This window comes from Boleophthalmus pectinirostris, unplaced genomic scaffold (genome assembly GCF_026225935.1).
Source record: "Boleophthalmus pectinirostris isolate CB_2022bp ecotype Guang Dong unplaced genomic scaffold, ASM2622593v1 HiC_scaffold_1, whole genome shotgun sequence".
NCBI lineage: Eukaryota > Metazoa > Chordata > Actinopteri > Gobiiformes > Gobiidae > Boleophthalmus > Boleophthalmus pectinirostris.
Window position 1 is genome coordinate 14,363,919 of NW_026570970.1, and position 17,004 is coordinate 14,380,922.

At 37.7% G+C, this 17,004-nt stretch overlaps 3 protein-coding genes across 3 annotated transcripts in view; all 3 read right to left on the bottom strand.

Annotated features, from left to right (window-relative positions):
* Window positions 1-279: 279 nt before the first annotated feature.
* On the bottom strand, window positions 280-2,318 carry sumo3b (small ubiquitin like modifier 3b). Its single transcript, XM_020931828.2, has 4 exons — window positions 2,158-2,318; window positions 1,536-1,664; window positions 1,385-1,456; window positions 280-1,108 (listed from the first exon to the last, which is right to left on the bottom strand). The coding sequence occupies exons 1-4, from the start codon at window positions 2,176-2,178 to the stop codon at window positions 1,043-1,045; spliced, it is 288 nt and encodes a 95-aa protein (XP_020787487.1). The 5' UTR covers window positions 2,179-2,318; the 3' UTR covers window positions 280-1,042.
* A 161-nt stretch (window positions 2,319-2,479) lies between these two features.
* Window positions 2,480-7,417, bottom strand: pttg1ipb (PTTG1 interacting protein b). The gene is made up of 7 exons (XM_020931923.2): window positions 7,236-7,417; window positions 6,940-6,995; window positions 6,761-6,869; window positions 6,575-6,677; window positions 3,584-3,649; window positions 3,458-3,504; window positions 2,480-3,106 (listed from the first exon to the last, which is right to left on the bottom strand). The coding sequence occupies exons 1-7, from the start codon at window positions 7,330-7,332 to the stop codon at window positions 3,063-3,065; spliced, it is 522 nt and encodes a 173-aa protein (XP_020787582.1). The 5' UTR covers window positions 7,333-7,417; the 3' UTR covers window positions 2,480-3,062.
* A 2,109-nt stretch (window positions 7,418-9,526) lies between these two features.
* The window catches only part of myo10l3 (myosin X, like 3), a 134,796-nt gene continuing 127,318 nt past the window's right edge, over window positions 9,527-17,004 (bottom strand). Inside the window, exons 39-41 of the mRNA XM_055148531.1 lie at window positions 16,385-16,840; window positions 14,189-14,380; window positions 9,527-12,944 (exon numbers count right to left, since the gene is read on the bottom strand). Coding sequence (XP_055004506.1) covers window positions 12,840-12,944; window positions 14,189-14,380; window positions 16,385-16,840 — 753 coding nt within the window. The 3' untranslated portion in view covers window positions 9,527-12,839. The remainder of the gene's footprint in view (window positions 12,945-14,188; window positions 14,381-16,384; window positions 16,841-17,004) is intronic.

The following is a 17,004-nucleotide window of genomic DNA, read 5'->3' on the forward strand; positions in this document are numbered from 1 at the left end:
AAGTTTCATTGCTGAAATAGTTGAATCCTGAAATGCTTTTGACATAAATTCTCTCCATTTAAACCCTGGCACCTGTAGGCAAACATCAGTGCTAGTGCAGCCTCTGTAGCTGCAGTTTATGCATCTATATAGTGAGATTGACAAAACCCTGGTATATGTCCTTTATAAGGCTGGCAACTCAGGATCAGCTGATTGCAATAACATGTTTTAACGTAAGCACAGGCTTCATACTAACCTTCCCAAAGTGCTGCACCAATGCACGATAGACAAGAGTCTGAGTAACAAACTATTACCATTTATTGTTCACAGTAATAGGACAGAAGATATACAAAAAAAACGTGGTGTGAATGTTCTCCAAACCTAACATAACTTAAATTCAATTGTTACCTAAAGACAAGTTCTATAGCTTGAGTTTATAGAATATCCAAGAGACAAGTGGACATTATCTGCATCTGCTACGGCTCTGCAGCAGCATAAACAAACACTGAGCAGTGCCCATTTGGTCCAAAAACACTTTATTTACTAGATACATTTCAATTGAGGGTGACATAGTTGAGGTAATCCATTCATGAACTTTCACACCACAAGCTTTCTCTCAACAGATGCTCAAGATAGACATGGATACATGACGATTTAAAAGTAGTTACCAAACATAGAAAATAGGATTACCGATGCTGGCAATGTTTATCAGAAATAATATTTAAGAAAGTGACTTAAATAGCTGAGCTCCTGCAGATTTAAAATGGTTTAAAACTAAAAGATTTTGGCATTGGGTTTTGTGAACATGCAGAAGTTAAATTGACCTCAAGGGCAGCTTTTCCTTTGGACGCCGTGATCAAACAATTTGTTCAAGTAAAATTGAGTTATAAAATGACCCTGCTTGTCAGAGTTCAGAATTAGCACCTAATGAAAAAGCCGCCATCTTCAAAACCGTAAAATTACTTCTGCCCGTTATTTAACCAGAAGAACAGGGAAATAGAAAGCCAGAACCAAGTAAAAACACCATTACAACAAGTTTGAGAAGTCTCTCCACCATGTCCACTTAGGAGTACACCCCTCCGGTCTGTTGCTGAAATACATCAATTGTGTCTTCATCCTCCATTTCCAACTGCAGAACAAAAGACTCATTACAAAGTGTCAACAAAAAAGTGTAAACATGAGTGGAACAGGTTTAAACATTTTTATTTGTTTATCATCTTTACTACATTCAGGTTGAAGTATTGTTCAAACCAGCAGAGTAACTATATCCAACATGTCTATGAAGAATTAAACAACTCAGTAACTAATAATATAGTTTCTACATCTGAGAAAACAACTAAAAGCATTTTTCTCCCTAAAGTCTAAGCATCAGCTGTGGGGTGTGCAGGGATGTGCTGGAGCTCACCTGTGCAGGTGTGTCTGTCTCGTTGATTGGCTGACCATCAAATCTAAAACGAATCTGACGCATAGACAAACCCTGCGCACAGAACAGGCTCGTGTTAATGAATGAACACACGAGTTTATGTTGACACAGACGCTCTGCTCCTGTGTCTTACCTGCCGTTCACAGTACGCCTTCATGAGTTTACTGAGCGGAGTGTGCCTCTTGATTTTAAACTGTACGACTGATCCGTCTTGTCCGGCCACCTTCAGGTTGATGTGGTCATTCTCCGTCTTCACGCCTTCCTACAGCGGCACAAAACAACACAACACGGTTAGCATTAGCATCTCACACACCGCCGATCAAACAAACCAGCCCCGTATTTCAGCTCTTTGTGGAGGCCAGACGCAGCGCACGCCGCTAAATATAGGGTCCATCCGCTGTTAGCTTAGCATGTTAGCCCAAACTGGCGCAGACAGAACGCCACAATGGCGCAAATGGAAGGGAAAACTGAAACCGTGTTTAGCACAACCACAATCTCCAGACCGTTAGAATGTGCACCACAGGACCACATCAGGTCTCAATGACAAATAGTCCATTCGGAAATGCATGGAAAAGGAACAAAATAAGATAAAATTGTGCAAATAAAGTCCAGATGTCCGCAAACCATTGTTTTCACCTCTACCCGCTCAAATGTAGCATGGCCAGCAGGGTTAGCTCGTGCGCACAGGAGAGCGCACTGATGTTCCGTGAGGAGTGTGGATAAATGTTACAGGTTAAAGCCGTAGCAGCTCTTACCTTTGGCTTTTCTTCAGACATTGTGCCGTGGAGCCGTGCGCCGCTAAACACAGAGGAGCTGCAGTGTGGAGGGAGCGGGTCTTATCACTTCCTCCGGCTCTTTTCACTGGAGCAGGCGCGCGCACTCATATTTAAAATGTAATTCGACCACACGGGTCACGTGCTCCTCTAGTGTCGGGGGCGCGCATACGAGAGCGCGCACAGTAAAATGCGCACTCCCGCGACTACTTTGCATCACAAGGGCCCATCCCCAGACTCCCTCTAACACAAGCAGAAAGACAAAATGTTTTATCACATTTAAACACGCAAAACGAAGACGAGCTGATCACAAAGCCGTTTTTTTATTCTGTCAAACGTGGTGTACAAAAATAAACATTTTAGAAGTACAAGTTAGAAATCAGTAAACAGTGTGCAATGCCACAACTCGCTGTAAAGGAGAAATATTTAATTCCACTACATTTATTGATCCACAAGAGAAACTTTGACTGTGAGCTGCTGCCAGTGAGTCCAAACTCAGAGCTGTGTGTTAGTATTAAATAAATCTGTGTTAAACTTGTAAATTTACTGAAGTACTTTTGGCACTAGGTGGACATGTGTGCATTGTAGAAAGAATACAACAGAAGTGGCAAACATAAAAGAAAATAATCACATTAGAACTATAATCACATACATTAGACAGAAGCAGTCACAAAAAACATTGTGCCACTAAGCCTCAGATCAACTGAAAAACTAAATATGGAAAGATTTACAAATCCTATTGAAATCAAAAACATATGAAAGCTTTGGTGTGTCTCAATATTAATACTTTAACCATTCTAGTCATATTTTGGTGTATGTTAGGGGACCGTTCTCAGGATATCGGTGTATGTTAAAAGCACAGGCACTGGTACATTTAAAAATATTGTTCAATGTTCATTCATTCGAGCGTACGGGTTATCCTTCGCCAAACCTGTGGAAGAAAATGGGAGAGCAGCAGTCAGATCGGGCCACCTTTAGACCTCTAACCTTTAATTATCTACTAGATGGCAGTGTTGAGCTGGTGTGTCTGGTTATTACTATAATATAACGTACATACAGTATATGCTTAAAGCCAAGCCACTCACAGTTATATTATTTGAGAAAGAAACATTTTTCTTGTTTAAGTACAAGATTGTTGGTTTATATAACAATTAAAAAATTAATCGAAAATCAATATGTGGGGGAAAATGTGATTAATATTTTTTCTAGAATAAAAAAATGTCTAACAATGAATACCAGAATGTTTTACTCTGTTTGTTACATGATGCAAAAAGAAACTCACCATATTTCTGTCGGATTTCATCATGTCTCATCTGCATTTCTGTTCTCCTATAAAGTGACACATCAATAAGGTAGGGGACATTGAATCTGTGTTGTTACTATTTTGAGAGCAAAAACAAAACCATACCTTGCTTTCTGTCTGGCTGTCCGTGCACGGTTTTCTCTTTCAGCTTTTGCATCTTCCTTCTTAGTTCTGGAACAAATAAAACAGCAGCATTATTCCTCATGTACATTTACTAGGGCTTCGACTAACAATTATTTTACAAGTCAATTAGTCTTGCAATTTAATTATTTAATGCACAAAAACTTAAAAAAAACATTTTAATCTGATAAAAAAGGTAAAAAATATTCTGTCTGAAAGCTTCTAGATAGAGAATATTTACAAATAAAGTGTACTGATGAAAATTACAGATTTTTTTTGAGATTTTCTTTTTTTTATCACATGATCTTGTCACGATAGTCAGAGTTTGTCACAGATAATACTCCCTACAACTATACACAACATACTCTTATGTGACAGATAATACTCCCTACAACTGTACAACTCACCCTTATGTGACAGATAATACTCCCTACAACTGTACAACAACTCACCCTTATGTGACAGATAATACTCCCTACAACTGTACAACTCACGCTTATGTAACAGAAAATACTCCCTACAACTGCACAACAACTCACCCTTATATAACAGAAAATACTCCCTACAACTGCACAACAACTCACCCTTATATAACAGATAATACTCCCTACAACTGTACAACAACTCACCCTTATGTAACAGATAATACTCCCTACAACTGTACAATAACTCACACTTATGTAACAGAAAATACTCCCTACAACTGTACAACAACTCACCCTTATGTAACAGAAAATACTCCCTACAACTGTACAATAACTCACGCTTATGCAACAGATAATACTCCCTACAACTGTACAACAACTCACCCTTATGCAACAGATAATACTCCCTACAACTGTACAACAACTCACCCTTATGTAACAGATAATACTCCCTACAAGTTTACAACAACTCACCCTTATGTAACAGATAATACTCCCAACAACTGTACAACAACTCACCCTTATGTAACAGAAAATACTCCCTACAACTGTACAACAACTCACCCTTATGTAACAGAAAATACTCCCTACAACTGTACAACAACTCACCCTTATGTAACAGATAATACTCCCTACAACTGTACAACAACTCACCCTTATGTAACAGATAATACTCCCTACAACTGTACAACAACTCACCCTTATGTAACAGATAATACTCCCTACAACTGTACAACAATTCACGCTTATGTAACAGATAATACTCCCTACAACTGTACAACTCGCCATTATGTAACAGATAATACTCCCTACAACTGTACAACAACTCACCCTTATGTAACAGATAATACTCCCTACAACTGTACAACTCGCCATTATGTAACAGATAATACTCCCTACAACTGTACAACAACTCACCCTTATGTAACAGATAATACTCCCTACAACTGTACAACTCGCCATTATGTAACAGATAATACTCCCTACAACTGTACAACAACTGTCCCGTATGTAACAGATAATACTCCCTACAAGTTTACAACAACTCACCCTTATGTAACTGATAATACTCCCTACAACTGTACAGCAACTCACCCTTATGTAACAGATAATACTCCCTACAACCGTACAACAACTCACCCTGCCGTGATTTTACATTTTATTACTTACCAATTTTATTTTTACTTGTACATTTACATTTATATAATTATGTCTTATTTGAAACCCGTCTCTTGCTATTTTTTACTACTTATTTAAAATTTATTATTACCATATATTAATTTAATTTCTATTTTAGCTCTTTGTTATTACATTTATTGTGTTGTGTGAGCTACTGTGCCCAAATAATTTCCCTTGTGGATCAGTAAAGTTTGTCTAAGTCTAAATCTAGTCAATTTGTGCTGATTATTTCGATGAATGGTTGTTGCCTTTTCTTATTTCACCTTACGTGCATTTAACAAATTCATATATTTTTCAAATTATTACTAAGGATAATACACAAGCAAAATATTCATCACCATTTTACATCATGGGGCAATTTGTGTAGAAAAGTAGTAATAGCAAAATGTTGGAAAATACAGGAAGTAGCAGTGACTTTTACAATAGAATCCCTCTGCTTATGCAATCAAATTAATCTAAAATGCACAGAATTTACAAAGAAGGAAGGCCAGTTTAAACATTGATTTAGGAAAATAAAATGCTATTTATTTTTACTTTTCAAATCCTAACTATTGTATGGTTTTGTACATTTGTCAAATTTACTGCTCATGTTTAACCAGAAAGCAATATCATACACTCTTTTGTAAAATGTATAATTATGTTGAGTATGTTTAGTGAAATGTGTCTAATCTGTCATATGAACTTTAAACGAAAATAGACGTTTCATTATTATTTACAGAGCTGATCCCAGACAAGTTCTAACAGCTTTTGGAGATGTCTGTATCAGCCACCGTGAATAAGAGCTATTGTTTTCCTCTACTCCTACTGCTCCTGTGGTGCTCCAGATTTACCACCAGTCCACGTTTCATGTGACCAGTGGTGGAAGAAATATTCAATTGTGTTACTTAAGTAGAAGTACAGATACCGATGCAAAAAAATACTCGAGTAAAAGTAAAAGCATCACATAAACTTATACTCATATTTAAGTAAAAGTATTAAAGTACCTGTTTAAAAATGTATAAAAGTAAAAGTATTTTGAATGGATTTTGAGGTCTTATAAGGCTTTAAATATACTGATTTTGATCAAGATTTGTGCTAAATATTCAATAGAAACAACTGAATCGATAGTTTTTTGTCTTTTTATTTGTAAGATGTATGTATTTTTATTTATTATTACACATTTTTGTTTGCTCAAATTATGAACTTAATAAAGACTATAATAAAAAGGACTTTTCAATCGATTTCAAAAATGTAATGGAGTAGAAAGTACAGATATCTTCTCTAAAATGTAGTGAAGTAAAAAGTATACACTTCAAAATGTACTTAAGTAAAGTACAGATACCTAAAATCTATACTTAAGTACAGTACTTTACAACTTTTACTTGTGACTTACCCCATTCTCTCACACTTGCAGCAGCAGAAGCAGCACAACAAAACAGTGATGATCAAAACACCAGCCAGCACTGACATAGTTATGATCAACACCTGGAAGTTGACTAAATAACAAGAAAAACGTGTTGAAAATTAAAAATTACATGGAAATTATTGTTATTTAAACAGCTCTCAGTGTGTTTCTTACCCCAACAGACCCCCCATCGGGCATCATTCAAACGACACACACTCCTAGGAGGTAAAATGGTCCTCACCGGGTAATCAATGCACTGTCCAGTTTGTTCACACCACAAACACTGCAACAAAGAACTTTTTTTTTATTACATTTGAGCATTTTAAAGCATATTTTAAAGGCAGGAGACTTACTGTCACATTCTGCAAGCATTCCTCACAACTTGTGTTAGATTTTGATGAACAAGGACCTGTCAAGTATAAATTTTAGGTTACTAGGTCAAATAGTGGGAATACAAGTTTTGATAAATAATAGAATATACAAAAATATATATTCAAGTTTAATTTCTAAGCACATATTTGAAACAGGTATGTTAATAAACGTCTACAAAGAGGAAACTAGTCATGTGATTGCCTCCTGACTTAAAACAGTGAAACTCATGAAGTTACTAGTAAAAAAAAATTGACCAGAAGGAAAACTGCGGACTTACTCAAAGGAGACGGGGTCGACGTTTGTGCATCGGTGCAGCCAAAATAGGAGAGATTTAAGACGAAAACAACGAGACAAACTCCAAACAATCCAGGCATGTTGGAACAAGTGAAATCTCAGACCAAACAAACTGCACGCTGCATGAAACACTTGTGAGAAGCAGCGGAGGAGTGAAAGAAAGGCGGAGCACTGGAGGCTGTTTACGAGACGTTGACATCACAAAACGGATTCTTTATTTTAGTTTGTAATGTGCAGTTTGTTTGTTTTTTTACGAATTTTCATATTGTTGTAAATTTTAACTGGCAGCATTAATACTTATACTTGTATACAGTAATTAGCTATTATTACACTGTAGTAACGCGTATTAATTTCAAGATAATAATTTTAGTTATCATTGTTGAAAAATGCAGAAAATTTTTTGAAAATGAAATACTTTTTATTTTTTTTATTTTTTTAAATATCGCGTAAACTAAATAAAAACTGCCCCGGAACTAATGAAGAAAAACACGTTTCTCTACGGAGCAACAGCAGCAGCACCGTGAAACCGCGATCTCACGTTTCGTAAATAAATGTAAATAAATAATGTAGATAAAGTTTTTTTCTGTATCTTAAAATTTATAACATATTGTGTGTTGTTTATTAGGTAAATATAATTTTATTTTATGGGGCATGTTTATTTTATTATGCGAATTTAGCGGTATCTCTAAGGATTGGGTCCCTACAATTAAGTTTAATAGTTATATTTACCTGGCAGAAATGATACTATGATCATGTTGGTGGTTTGTCTTCGGCCATAGAGTCCCTATTTCCCCGGGACAGTCCCAGTTTTGAGCCCTGTGTCACCTGTCCCAGCAGATTTATCCAAAACTATTGATTTGTCCCAATTTTATACAAGAAATGTCCCAGGTGTCCCTATTTTTGACCAATCTGATCCCTGCCAACAGTAAAACAGGTATAAACTGTCATTTATTTAAGGAAAATGCAGAAAAGCTGCTTAAATATGACCAAAACACAAAGAAAATGTGATTATATTGATTTAGTGTAGGGGTGACGAGATTTTCAAAACTCTAAACTGGGACACACCAGGGTTGAGATGTTTGGTATAAATAAAATAGTGAAAAGAGTGTGCAAGATTATGAATTCTTGTGTTAGTCATAATCTGAGGGTTGCTGCATTTATTTTTTTTTTTTTGCTTTATGGTCATTCACAAACACTGATTTCTGTATTTTGGCAAAACAAATGACAACTTACGCTCCTCTTTACTGTTGGTAGGAATCAGATTAGTCAAGATTTGTGATAGTTCTGTTTTAGTCCTGGTTTAGACCTGATATAGTCCTGGTTTAGTCTTAGTTTAGTCTTGGTTTAGCTCAAAGTGGTCCAAAACAGAGACACCTGGAACATTTCTTATATAAAAAAGTATGTGGTTTTGTATAAATCTGCTGGGACAGGAGACACAGGGCTCAAAACTGGGACTGTCCTGGATAAATAGGGACATCTGTGGTCAGCCTACATTAGAGTCGAGTGCAGAACAATTTTCCAGGGAAGTCACAGTTTATTATTTTGAAAATCTGGTCACCTTACTCCGGCATTCTGACCCGACCAAACTCCTCAAATGTGGGACTCTCGACTGCAGTTGGTTAAAGAAAACTGAGCACATTTAAACTGCTAAGGACTCTTGTACTTTTATAAATTTAACTTTTGTCTGTCCAGATTTTGAGCTATTAATCTCATGGACACATACAACTTTATTGGAAATCTGTAATATTCAATCAAATCAACCATTCTGAGAAGAATCTGGACCAGTGTGTGCTCCAAACCCCCCTAAAAAATAAAAAAAAAAAAAATCAGTTAAGTTAATAGGAATTTTATATGAATTCTGTCTGGACTTTTTATTTTTTGCCTCATTACAAGTCCCTAACCGTCATATTTAGGAGCATGTTTAGCTTCAGCTTTGATATGGGAATTGTCAAAACTCAACAAATGCTCAGTCTGCTTTCTCTCAGGCCATCCTCAGGGACACCAGCCATACCTATTCTTGTATTTAGCCAAAACAATACAAGAGGAATTTGAAATCTGGCTTTCCTTTGTGTAGAGTTTGTTCCCACTTAAAAGTACAGAGTTACAGAACAGCAGGGGGCAAAACTACAACACCTTGGCTTCACAAAGAGTCCAGCCATTTATCTGAGCTCCAGAGCTTTCAGAAACACATTCAGTTTGCAAATGAGCGTCATCTGAGTGAGGCATTTTAAACAAACTATAAGAGAGTTTTTAATAAGAGGAACAACAACAGCAGCAGTTAAATACAATAATTTATTAAAGCATCTTTAAATTCTGATATAAAACAAGTTCCATGTTTCCTTCCTTCAAAACAGTCGTAAATGTGAGAAACAGTCCGTGGTGAGGGCATGATGAGTCTCTGGTGTAGCCGCCGGCAGCTCACCAGGAAAATGCCTTTGAACGGAGATGAGTCCGGTCAGTCCCAGGGTCCAAATACATCTGTGTGGATCTTTTGAAATCATAGACCTCTTCTATTCTATTGTGTGATTAACAAAACATCGGATTCAGTGACTACAGAAATCAACAGGCCTGTCACGATAATTCAAACATTTTGAAGCACAATATAATCGCTGAAGAAATTACCGATGATAAAGGATAATATTGAAATTAATGTATCCCACTGAGACAAGAACCCAAGAGCAGATTTAAAACCACAAAACTATTCAAAATGTACAATATTGTTACAAAATCACAAGTTGTTATGAATAAATAGTAGAACGAAACTCTTTAGTATTGAGTTTGCATCTGTAATGAGTCACAGAAGTTATGAATTCAAACTTTTACGACGCAAATCTTATCATACAGTCAAAAAATAACCAAAAATGTCCCAGCAGTACAAAGAAATTGTACACACGGTAAATATTGACCCCAAAAATATATGGTTCCAGCTTTTGTATATTGTGCAATAAGCAGTGGTGGATGAAGTACACAGTTTTGTTACTTAAGTAAAAGTACAGATACAGGGGCAAAAGATTACTCAAAGTAAAAGTAAATCTATTTAAGTAAAACTACTGAAGTACCTGTTTAAGAATGGACTTTAAGAGTAAAAATTAACAATTAAATCTTCAAATGTAGTGATTTTGATAAAGATTTAAGCTGATTTTAAGTGGTTTAATATTGATTTCTTAAATTATGTAGCTGTTTTTGTGTTTCTGGTTTGCTTAAAGTTGTCTCAAACTATAAAGAAAAGCACTTTTTACTTTTCAGTCCAGATCTAAAATGTAGTGGAGTAGAAAGTACAGATACGTGCTCTCAAATGTAGTGATGTAAAAGTAAAAGCATCCACAGTAAAATTTACTCAGGGAAAGTACAGATACCTAAAAATTGTACTTTTACTTTTGTACTTCGTTACTTTCCACCACTGATGATAAGTCAATGTAGTAATTATCGTGACAGGTGTAAAAATCAATCATAAAAAGAATAGTTGACAGTAAGACACCCTCAACTGTCAGTCCTTTAGTACTTTAGCATATACCAGGAACTATTAGCTTGAAATGTCAAAATATTGTAACCCTGAAATAGAAAATCATCAGAGTAACAGAGTAGCAAAGCGTCATTTTACTTTTTTTTTTTTTTAGCACACTAATAAATACCCCACCCTCTATGGCCAAAAACAGCAAGAAACAAACACATCTCAAAGCCTGTTTCAAGCAACACGACGTCTATATAATAATATTCGTAAATAAAAGGACATTTCTGCGGTGGTTAAAGGTGCGATGTGTAACTTTTTTGTTGGGGGTTCGTCACTGCTCTGCCTGGAATGTTCCACAGTATGACTTTAAACATTTCTACCTTATATTTATTCAATTACAGGTGGTTTTAGAGCTCAAAAATACCTAGATGTCTCCATGAAGATAGAAACGTTTAATACCAGACTGTGAAACATTCCAGATGAAGCTACAATATTTCCACAAAGAAAAGCATTTGACGCACCCTCCACCAGAAAAATTACACAATGCACCTTTTAAACATTTCATGATGGACACTTTTCAGATACATTTGTTCATATTGTTCCAAAAGGCAACAGTCTGTAAAGGCAACATCAGCCCCGAACTCCCAAAACACTAAGGCAAACTTGTTTTCATCACACACATTGTATTACCTGAGTGAGGAATTATTTTCAAAAGGGTTCTGAATTTTGATTTGTGGGCTCAGAAACACTATACACAAATTGTAATATTTAAATTTTTTTGCTTCATGTGTTCACTTGAGTTTCTATTGTCAGTAATACTTTGTAGAGAATGGCCAGTGTAACTAATGTAAGGTATGAGCCATAGACTGTATATATAAATGGACATAGCCAGGGAAGTAGACACAGGGGGACAAAGGGGTCTGTTGTTCCAGGCCACAGGGTTTTAGGGGCCCAAAAGTGAATTCTCTTCTTATTAATTTATATTAGAGGGGGGCCAATGTAAAGTTTTTTGCCCCAGGCCCCCAAATTTCTGTTGGCGGGCCTGGACATAGTTAATCTGTAAGCCGCCATGTTCCTTTACATTGAAAAAAACGTCACTCCTCTCTCTTTAACTGCTGCTGTGAGCCTTGTCATTTTGGTCTTAAAATATTCGTATTAATCTGTTCTACATGATTCTGGTGATTTCCATCCATCCATTTTTTTCCGCTTATCTGGGACCGGGTCGCGGGGGCAGCAGTCTAAGCAGGGACTCCCAGAGTTCCTTCACCCCGGACACTTCCTCCAGCTCCTCTGGGGGGACCATGAGGCATTCCCAGGCCAGTCCAGAGACATAGTCCCTCCAGCTTGTCCAGCGTCTTCCCTGGGGCCTCCTCCCGGTGAGACATGCCCAGAACACCTTCCGAGGGAGGCACCCAGGAAGCATCCGGAACAAATGTCTGAGCCACCTCAACTGCTCCTCTTGACGTGAAGGAGCAGCAGCTCTACTCCGAGCTCCTCCCGTGTGACTGAGCTCCTCACCCTATCTCTAAGGGAGCGCCCAGCCACCCTGCGGAGGAAACTCATTTCAACCGCTTGTATCCGCGATCTTGTCCTTTCGATCATTACCCAAAGCTCATGACCACAGATGAGGGGAGGACCGTAGACTAACCGGTAAATTGAGAGCTTTGCCTCTTCACCACAACGGTCCCATACAGCAACCGCATCACTGCAGACGCTGCACCGATCCACCTGTTAATCTCTCGCTCCGTCCTCCCCTCACTCGTGAACAAGACCCCGAGATACTTGAACTCCTCCACTTGAGGCAGGGTCTCTCCACCCACCAGGAGAGTACAAGACACCTTTTTCCAGTCGAGAACCATGCCTGGTGTTTTTATTTAGCTATTTTGTCCGTAAATAAATCCTAATATGAACGTCACACTCCCTTAGTCCATTTCTTTATACAGTCTATGGAAAGATCATAAAAAAAAAAACATACAATAATTCGGATAGGACATTCTTGCTTTCACATTAGCAGTAGAGAATATTCCGTGTTACATTTTAGTCTAAACTCTTGTCCAAAGGCATTTTGTTTCTCTGTCTTCTGCCCAGTCGCCTGTAGGGGGCAGTCGTCCGTATAGTGCATTATGTTACAGTCCATCACCTGATCCAGTTGCTGCCGTAACTGGAGACAGATTTGACGCTGCAGCGCTTTTTCACAATCATGTTTATGTAGGCTTTCATGATTTTCGTGATCTCTCCAACCTTGAAAAAACAAAACACAATAGGTGAAAATGGGGGCTGGGTTTCAAAGGTGATTTTCTAAGACTTAGATAAACTTTGACACAGTAGCTCAGAGCATATTATAATAACAAAAATAAATGGTATAATAAATTCTAAATAAGGAGCAGAAATGGCAAGAGACTGATGTCAACTAAAGCATAAACATATAAATGTATATGTACAAGTAAGTTTACATGAGATGTAGAAGGTAGGGGAGGGTAATATGGCACAAAAATAATCTTGTTTTTTCTGGTATTGTTGATTTTTTTGTCTAACGAAAAAGATATAAAATGGTTTTCTATATGAACTGAATAGACACAACACAGACTTTTAAGCATTTCCATTAAACACAAAAATGCTCCAATTTCTTTTCCTTCAAAGCCTGAAATCTGCTCCGTACCTCATGCTTTTACTGAAAAAAATTGTCTCTGTATCTCTCATTTAAAAATACCCCATGACTCATTAACAAATAAAAAGGACACAAATAAGTCTTAATAAAAATTGTATTAATTGTTAAGCCCTTCACTTTTATCAAAACATCTAAACTGGTTTCCTATTTTTAGTAAAAGTACAAGTAATCAAGTTTAACTCTCATTTCTGAAAAGATTCTAACATCTATGTTAACATCTAGAAATAGAAAATTAGATTAAAGGGCCCAGATTAGGCTATTTTCTGATCTGTTATAATGTTGTTTCCTGATCACAAACAGACCTAGAGTTGTGTTTTGTTTCATACACACATGTTTAACACACAAATCCTGCATATTTAGGCTCCAGAGTTCTCCTCTCAAACAGAAAACACTCTGTTCCACCTTGTGATGTCATGTGGTAATACAAGAAATACTAATACTGCAGGAAACATAACACAACTTCAGGTGTTTTTGATGAGGTAACAGTATTATAACGTGACTTAAAGCCCACAAGAGTCAATTTTATGTAATATAGGACCTTTAAAATAATTTCCCCATCACATATTTTACTAGTACTTTATCAGTAAATAGAGTGAGAGAGAGAGAAGTTTTCTTATTCCCACTCTGTTTTGGGCAATTTTTTGTTGTTATTTCTGCTATGATTTCATTAATGTTATATAAATTTCTTATTTGCCCAAAATAAATACATAAATAAGACCTCATGCTACACTTTCAACTAACTACAATTCACCTAAAATGTCACATACAGCTGATCCTCAACTTTGAGTTTATTTAAAGGCCAGGTTAAAGGACATACCTGAGGAGTTTCAAAGTACATCTCCCGCTCGTCCACAGTGATTTTGTAGGTACAGTGCTGTGGAGCTCCAAAGAAGACGATGTGTTCATACGGAAAAGTCTCCAGAGGTTTGGGCTCTCCTCTCTTATACACAGATACATTCTCCGCACTCACACTCAGCCAGAGGTCATGTGGGAAGCCCCCCTCTTTACACTGCAACAGAGTATAAAAAGGCAATGTTAGAGACAGCTACTTATGGGTTTCAAAAAGTTAATCAAGAAAATAGAAACCAGCATTGCCATACAGGTTAAAGCATACATATTTTAGGACGATAAATAAATGTTAAATGTAAACTTTGTATTGTATTTTCATCTCCAGTACAATTTTGGGAATCTATTGGGTGAAAAGGATTGATGCTGTATAGTTTTTGTGGTTTTAATCTCGAAAAAAAGTATTATTGTCTGAAACTATATAAGTAAAAAAATAAAAACGTGATCTTTTTGTGCACACTAGTTTCCTGCCTCACAGCAAGAATTGGATCAGTCCTCGCAACATTCCTCCTGTGTGGATTAAGCGAATCCCATTGGTTGTGTTTCTCTTCAGGATCATTTTAAAATAAAATAGACATCAGTTGCTTTCATCAGTGTTTCCTCTCTTGCCGTATTATCAGGGGCTAATCCGAGTACAAGACAAATCAATGTATAATAAAGATACAAAATGATGGTTGGCACTGACAGTTTTTGCATTTCCAATTCCAATCACTGCTCAGATTCAGTCTCAGAAATTCATGAGGTGGTTTTCATCAGAGAGGGCATCCAACGCAAAATCCAAGCCAAAATTACTTTCCAAATGATTGTGCACAAAATGAAAGATATTAGGTTTGATTTACCCAGAAGAAAAGATAATAATGAGAAGGATATTGATCACAGCCAAACACGATACTGAAATAAACTGACATTATCAATTAACATGTTGTACAGTTTAATATTTACTTGTTTACTCACTAGTCACAGTGGCCAGTCTTTTTGAACCAGCCAAAACAACTGTGTTTTGGTAGATAATTTGAATTAGAAATACTTGGATTTAAGCTTTAATCATGTTAAAATTGATCCTATATCTAAAAAGGGATCATAGCTTTTCAAAAATATGGCTTATAAAATGTTAAAAGTACAGTTTAAGAGGGCTATTTCATATAATTGTACTGTGGTGGCTATTGATATTTTGCTGGGGGTGTACTACATGTATCTCTATCGCAGAATCTTCATCAGTTACCATGATGATGCAATGCACACATCACATTAGCCAGAAAGTTTTACCGTATTTTCCGGGCTATTAGGCGCTCTGGATTATAAGACGCACTGTCATTAAATGGTCTATTTTGGAACTTTTTTCCACAAATAAACTGCACCGGACTTTAAACGAAACACAACAGTTAGATGGGTCAATCGGACTTTGTTTGGCACGTTCACGGTGACTCTGGGCTTTGTTCAGTTGTGGCGTGTAGGGAGGGTGCTGTCTGGGACCGCTGGATTGTCGGCGTGTTCGCTGTGACTCAGTTGTTCAGTTGTGGCTAGAAGTGGCACATTGCTCTTGCTTTTTCGGTTCGTTCTTCCGTTCCGTTCCTCGTCCACGTGGAGTGATGAGTGTGTCTGCGGGTGTTTTTCGCTGTGCAGTCGCTGTCTGCTCTGTGAGTGTTTACGTGCGCTGCTGGTGCTGCGGCTTTGTAAGTTTACTGAAGTCGTGCTGGGACACCCGAGTGGATTCTTTTGTAGGGCGCTCTGGATTGCGGGGCGCGCGGTCGTTTTTTGATGCGGTTAGAGGCTTAAGAGCGCTCCTAATAGCCCGGAAAATACGGTAATTGATAGTCTAAAAACTCAAGAAAACTACAGAATGTCCCTAGTTAATTACCAGAAATATGCTGAGCCCCTGTGCTATTGCTTTGCCTGAAATGTTTCACAATATGGTATTATAACATTTACACATGTTTTATGCCTAAAAATACATCAAAAACATGCATTATTGCTGGGAGTGGGCTTGCTTCTACACACATATGATCTGTAATTTGGTCTGGTTGTGCCACCTGAAGGACCATCCACCAGAAAATTACGTAGTGAATCTTTATATTCTAGCAACAAAATAAGCACAACTGACTAAACAGGATAAACAAACGTGTGAATGATAAAATAAATATCAGTATCCAAATAAAACTGCCCGTACCTCCACATCGAACAGCGTGGAGCCGTAGCCGGTCCACTCTTTGATCACAGTCATGTACTTGAGCATGGCCTGGTGCTGGTCCAGCCCGCTCAGCCTGCTCCACTTGTCTGTGATACTGGCCCGCGTGGACGACATCTCCTCTTTAATCCACATCTCCAACATCTGCTCCTCCTCCAGCTTCTGCTTCTTCATGGAGCCCGTCTTCAGACCCCTCCGGAGAGTCCCATCCAAGAAGCTGGTCCTCCTCCTCTCCAGAGTTTGGCCTGTGCCTGACCCCCCGCCTCCTTTGGTGAACTGGATGATGCGGTTTCGTAGGCGGCCCACGGGGTACACGCTGTCCAGGCTCCACGAGGCTTTGCCCTTGTCTCCGTAGAGGAACTGAAGACGCAGAGCTGCCAGGTGCTGCAGGGTCTCCTCACGGGCGGGGAAGTGGCCGCGGGTCAGACTCTCATGGGCCTGGTGCACAGATATCAGCTTCAGTTAAGGTACAGTTTGGTTTATTCCTTTATTTTTAAACACAATTTTACTGTTAAAGGTGTCTGCTCTATGTAGATGTTTTTTTACTATGCCTGGAATATTCCACAGTATGGCATTAAAGTAGCATGTTTTTATTGCAGAAA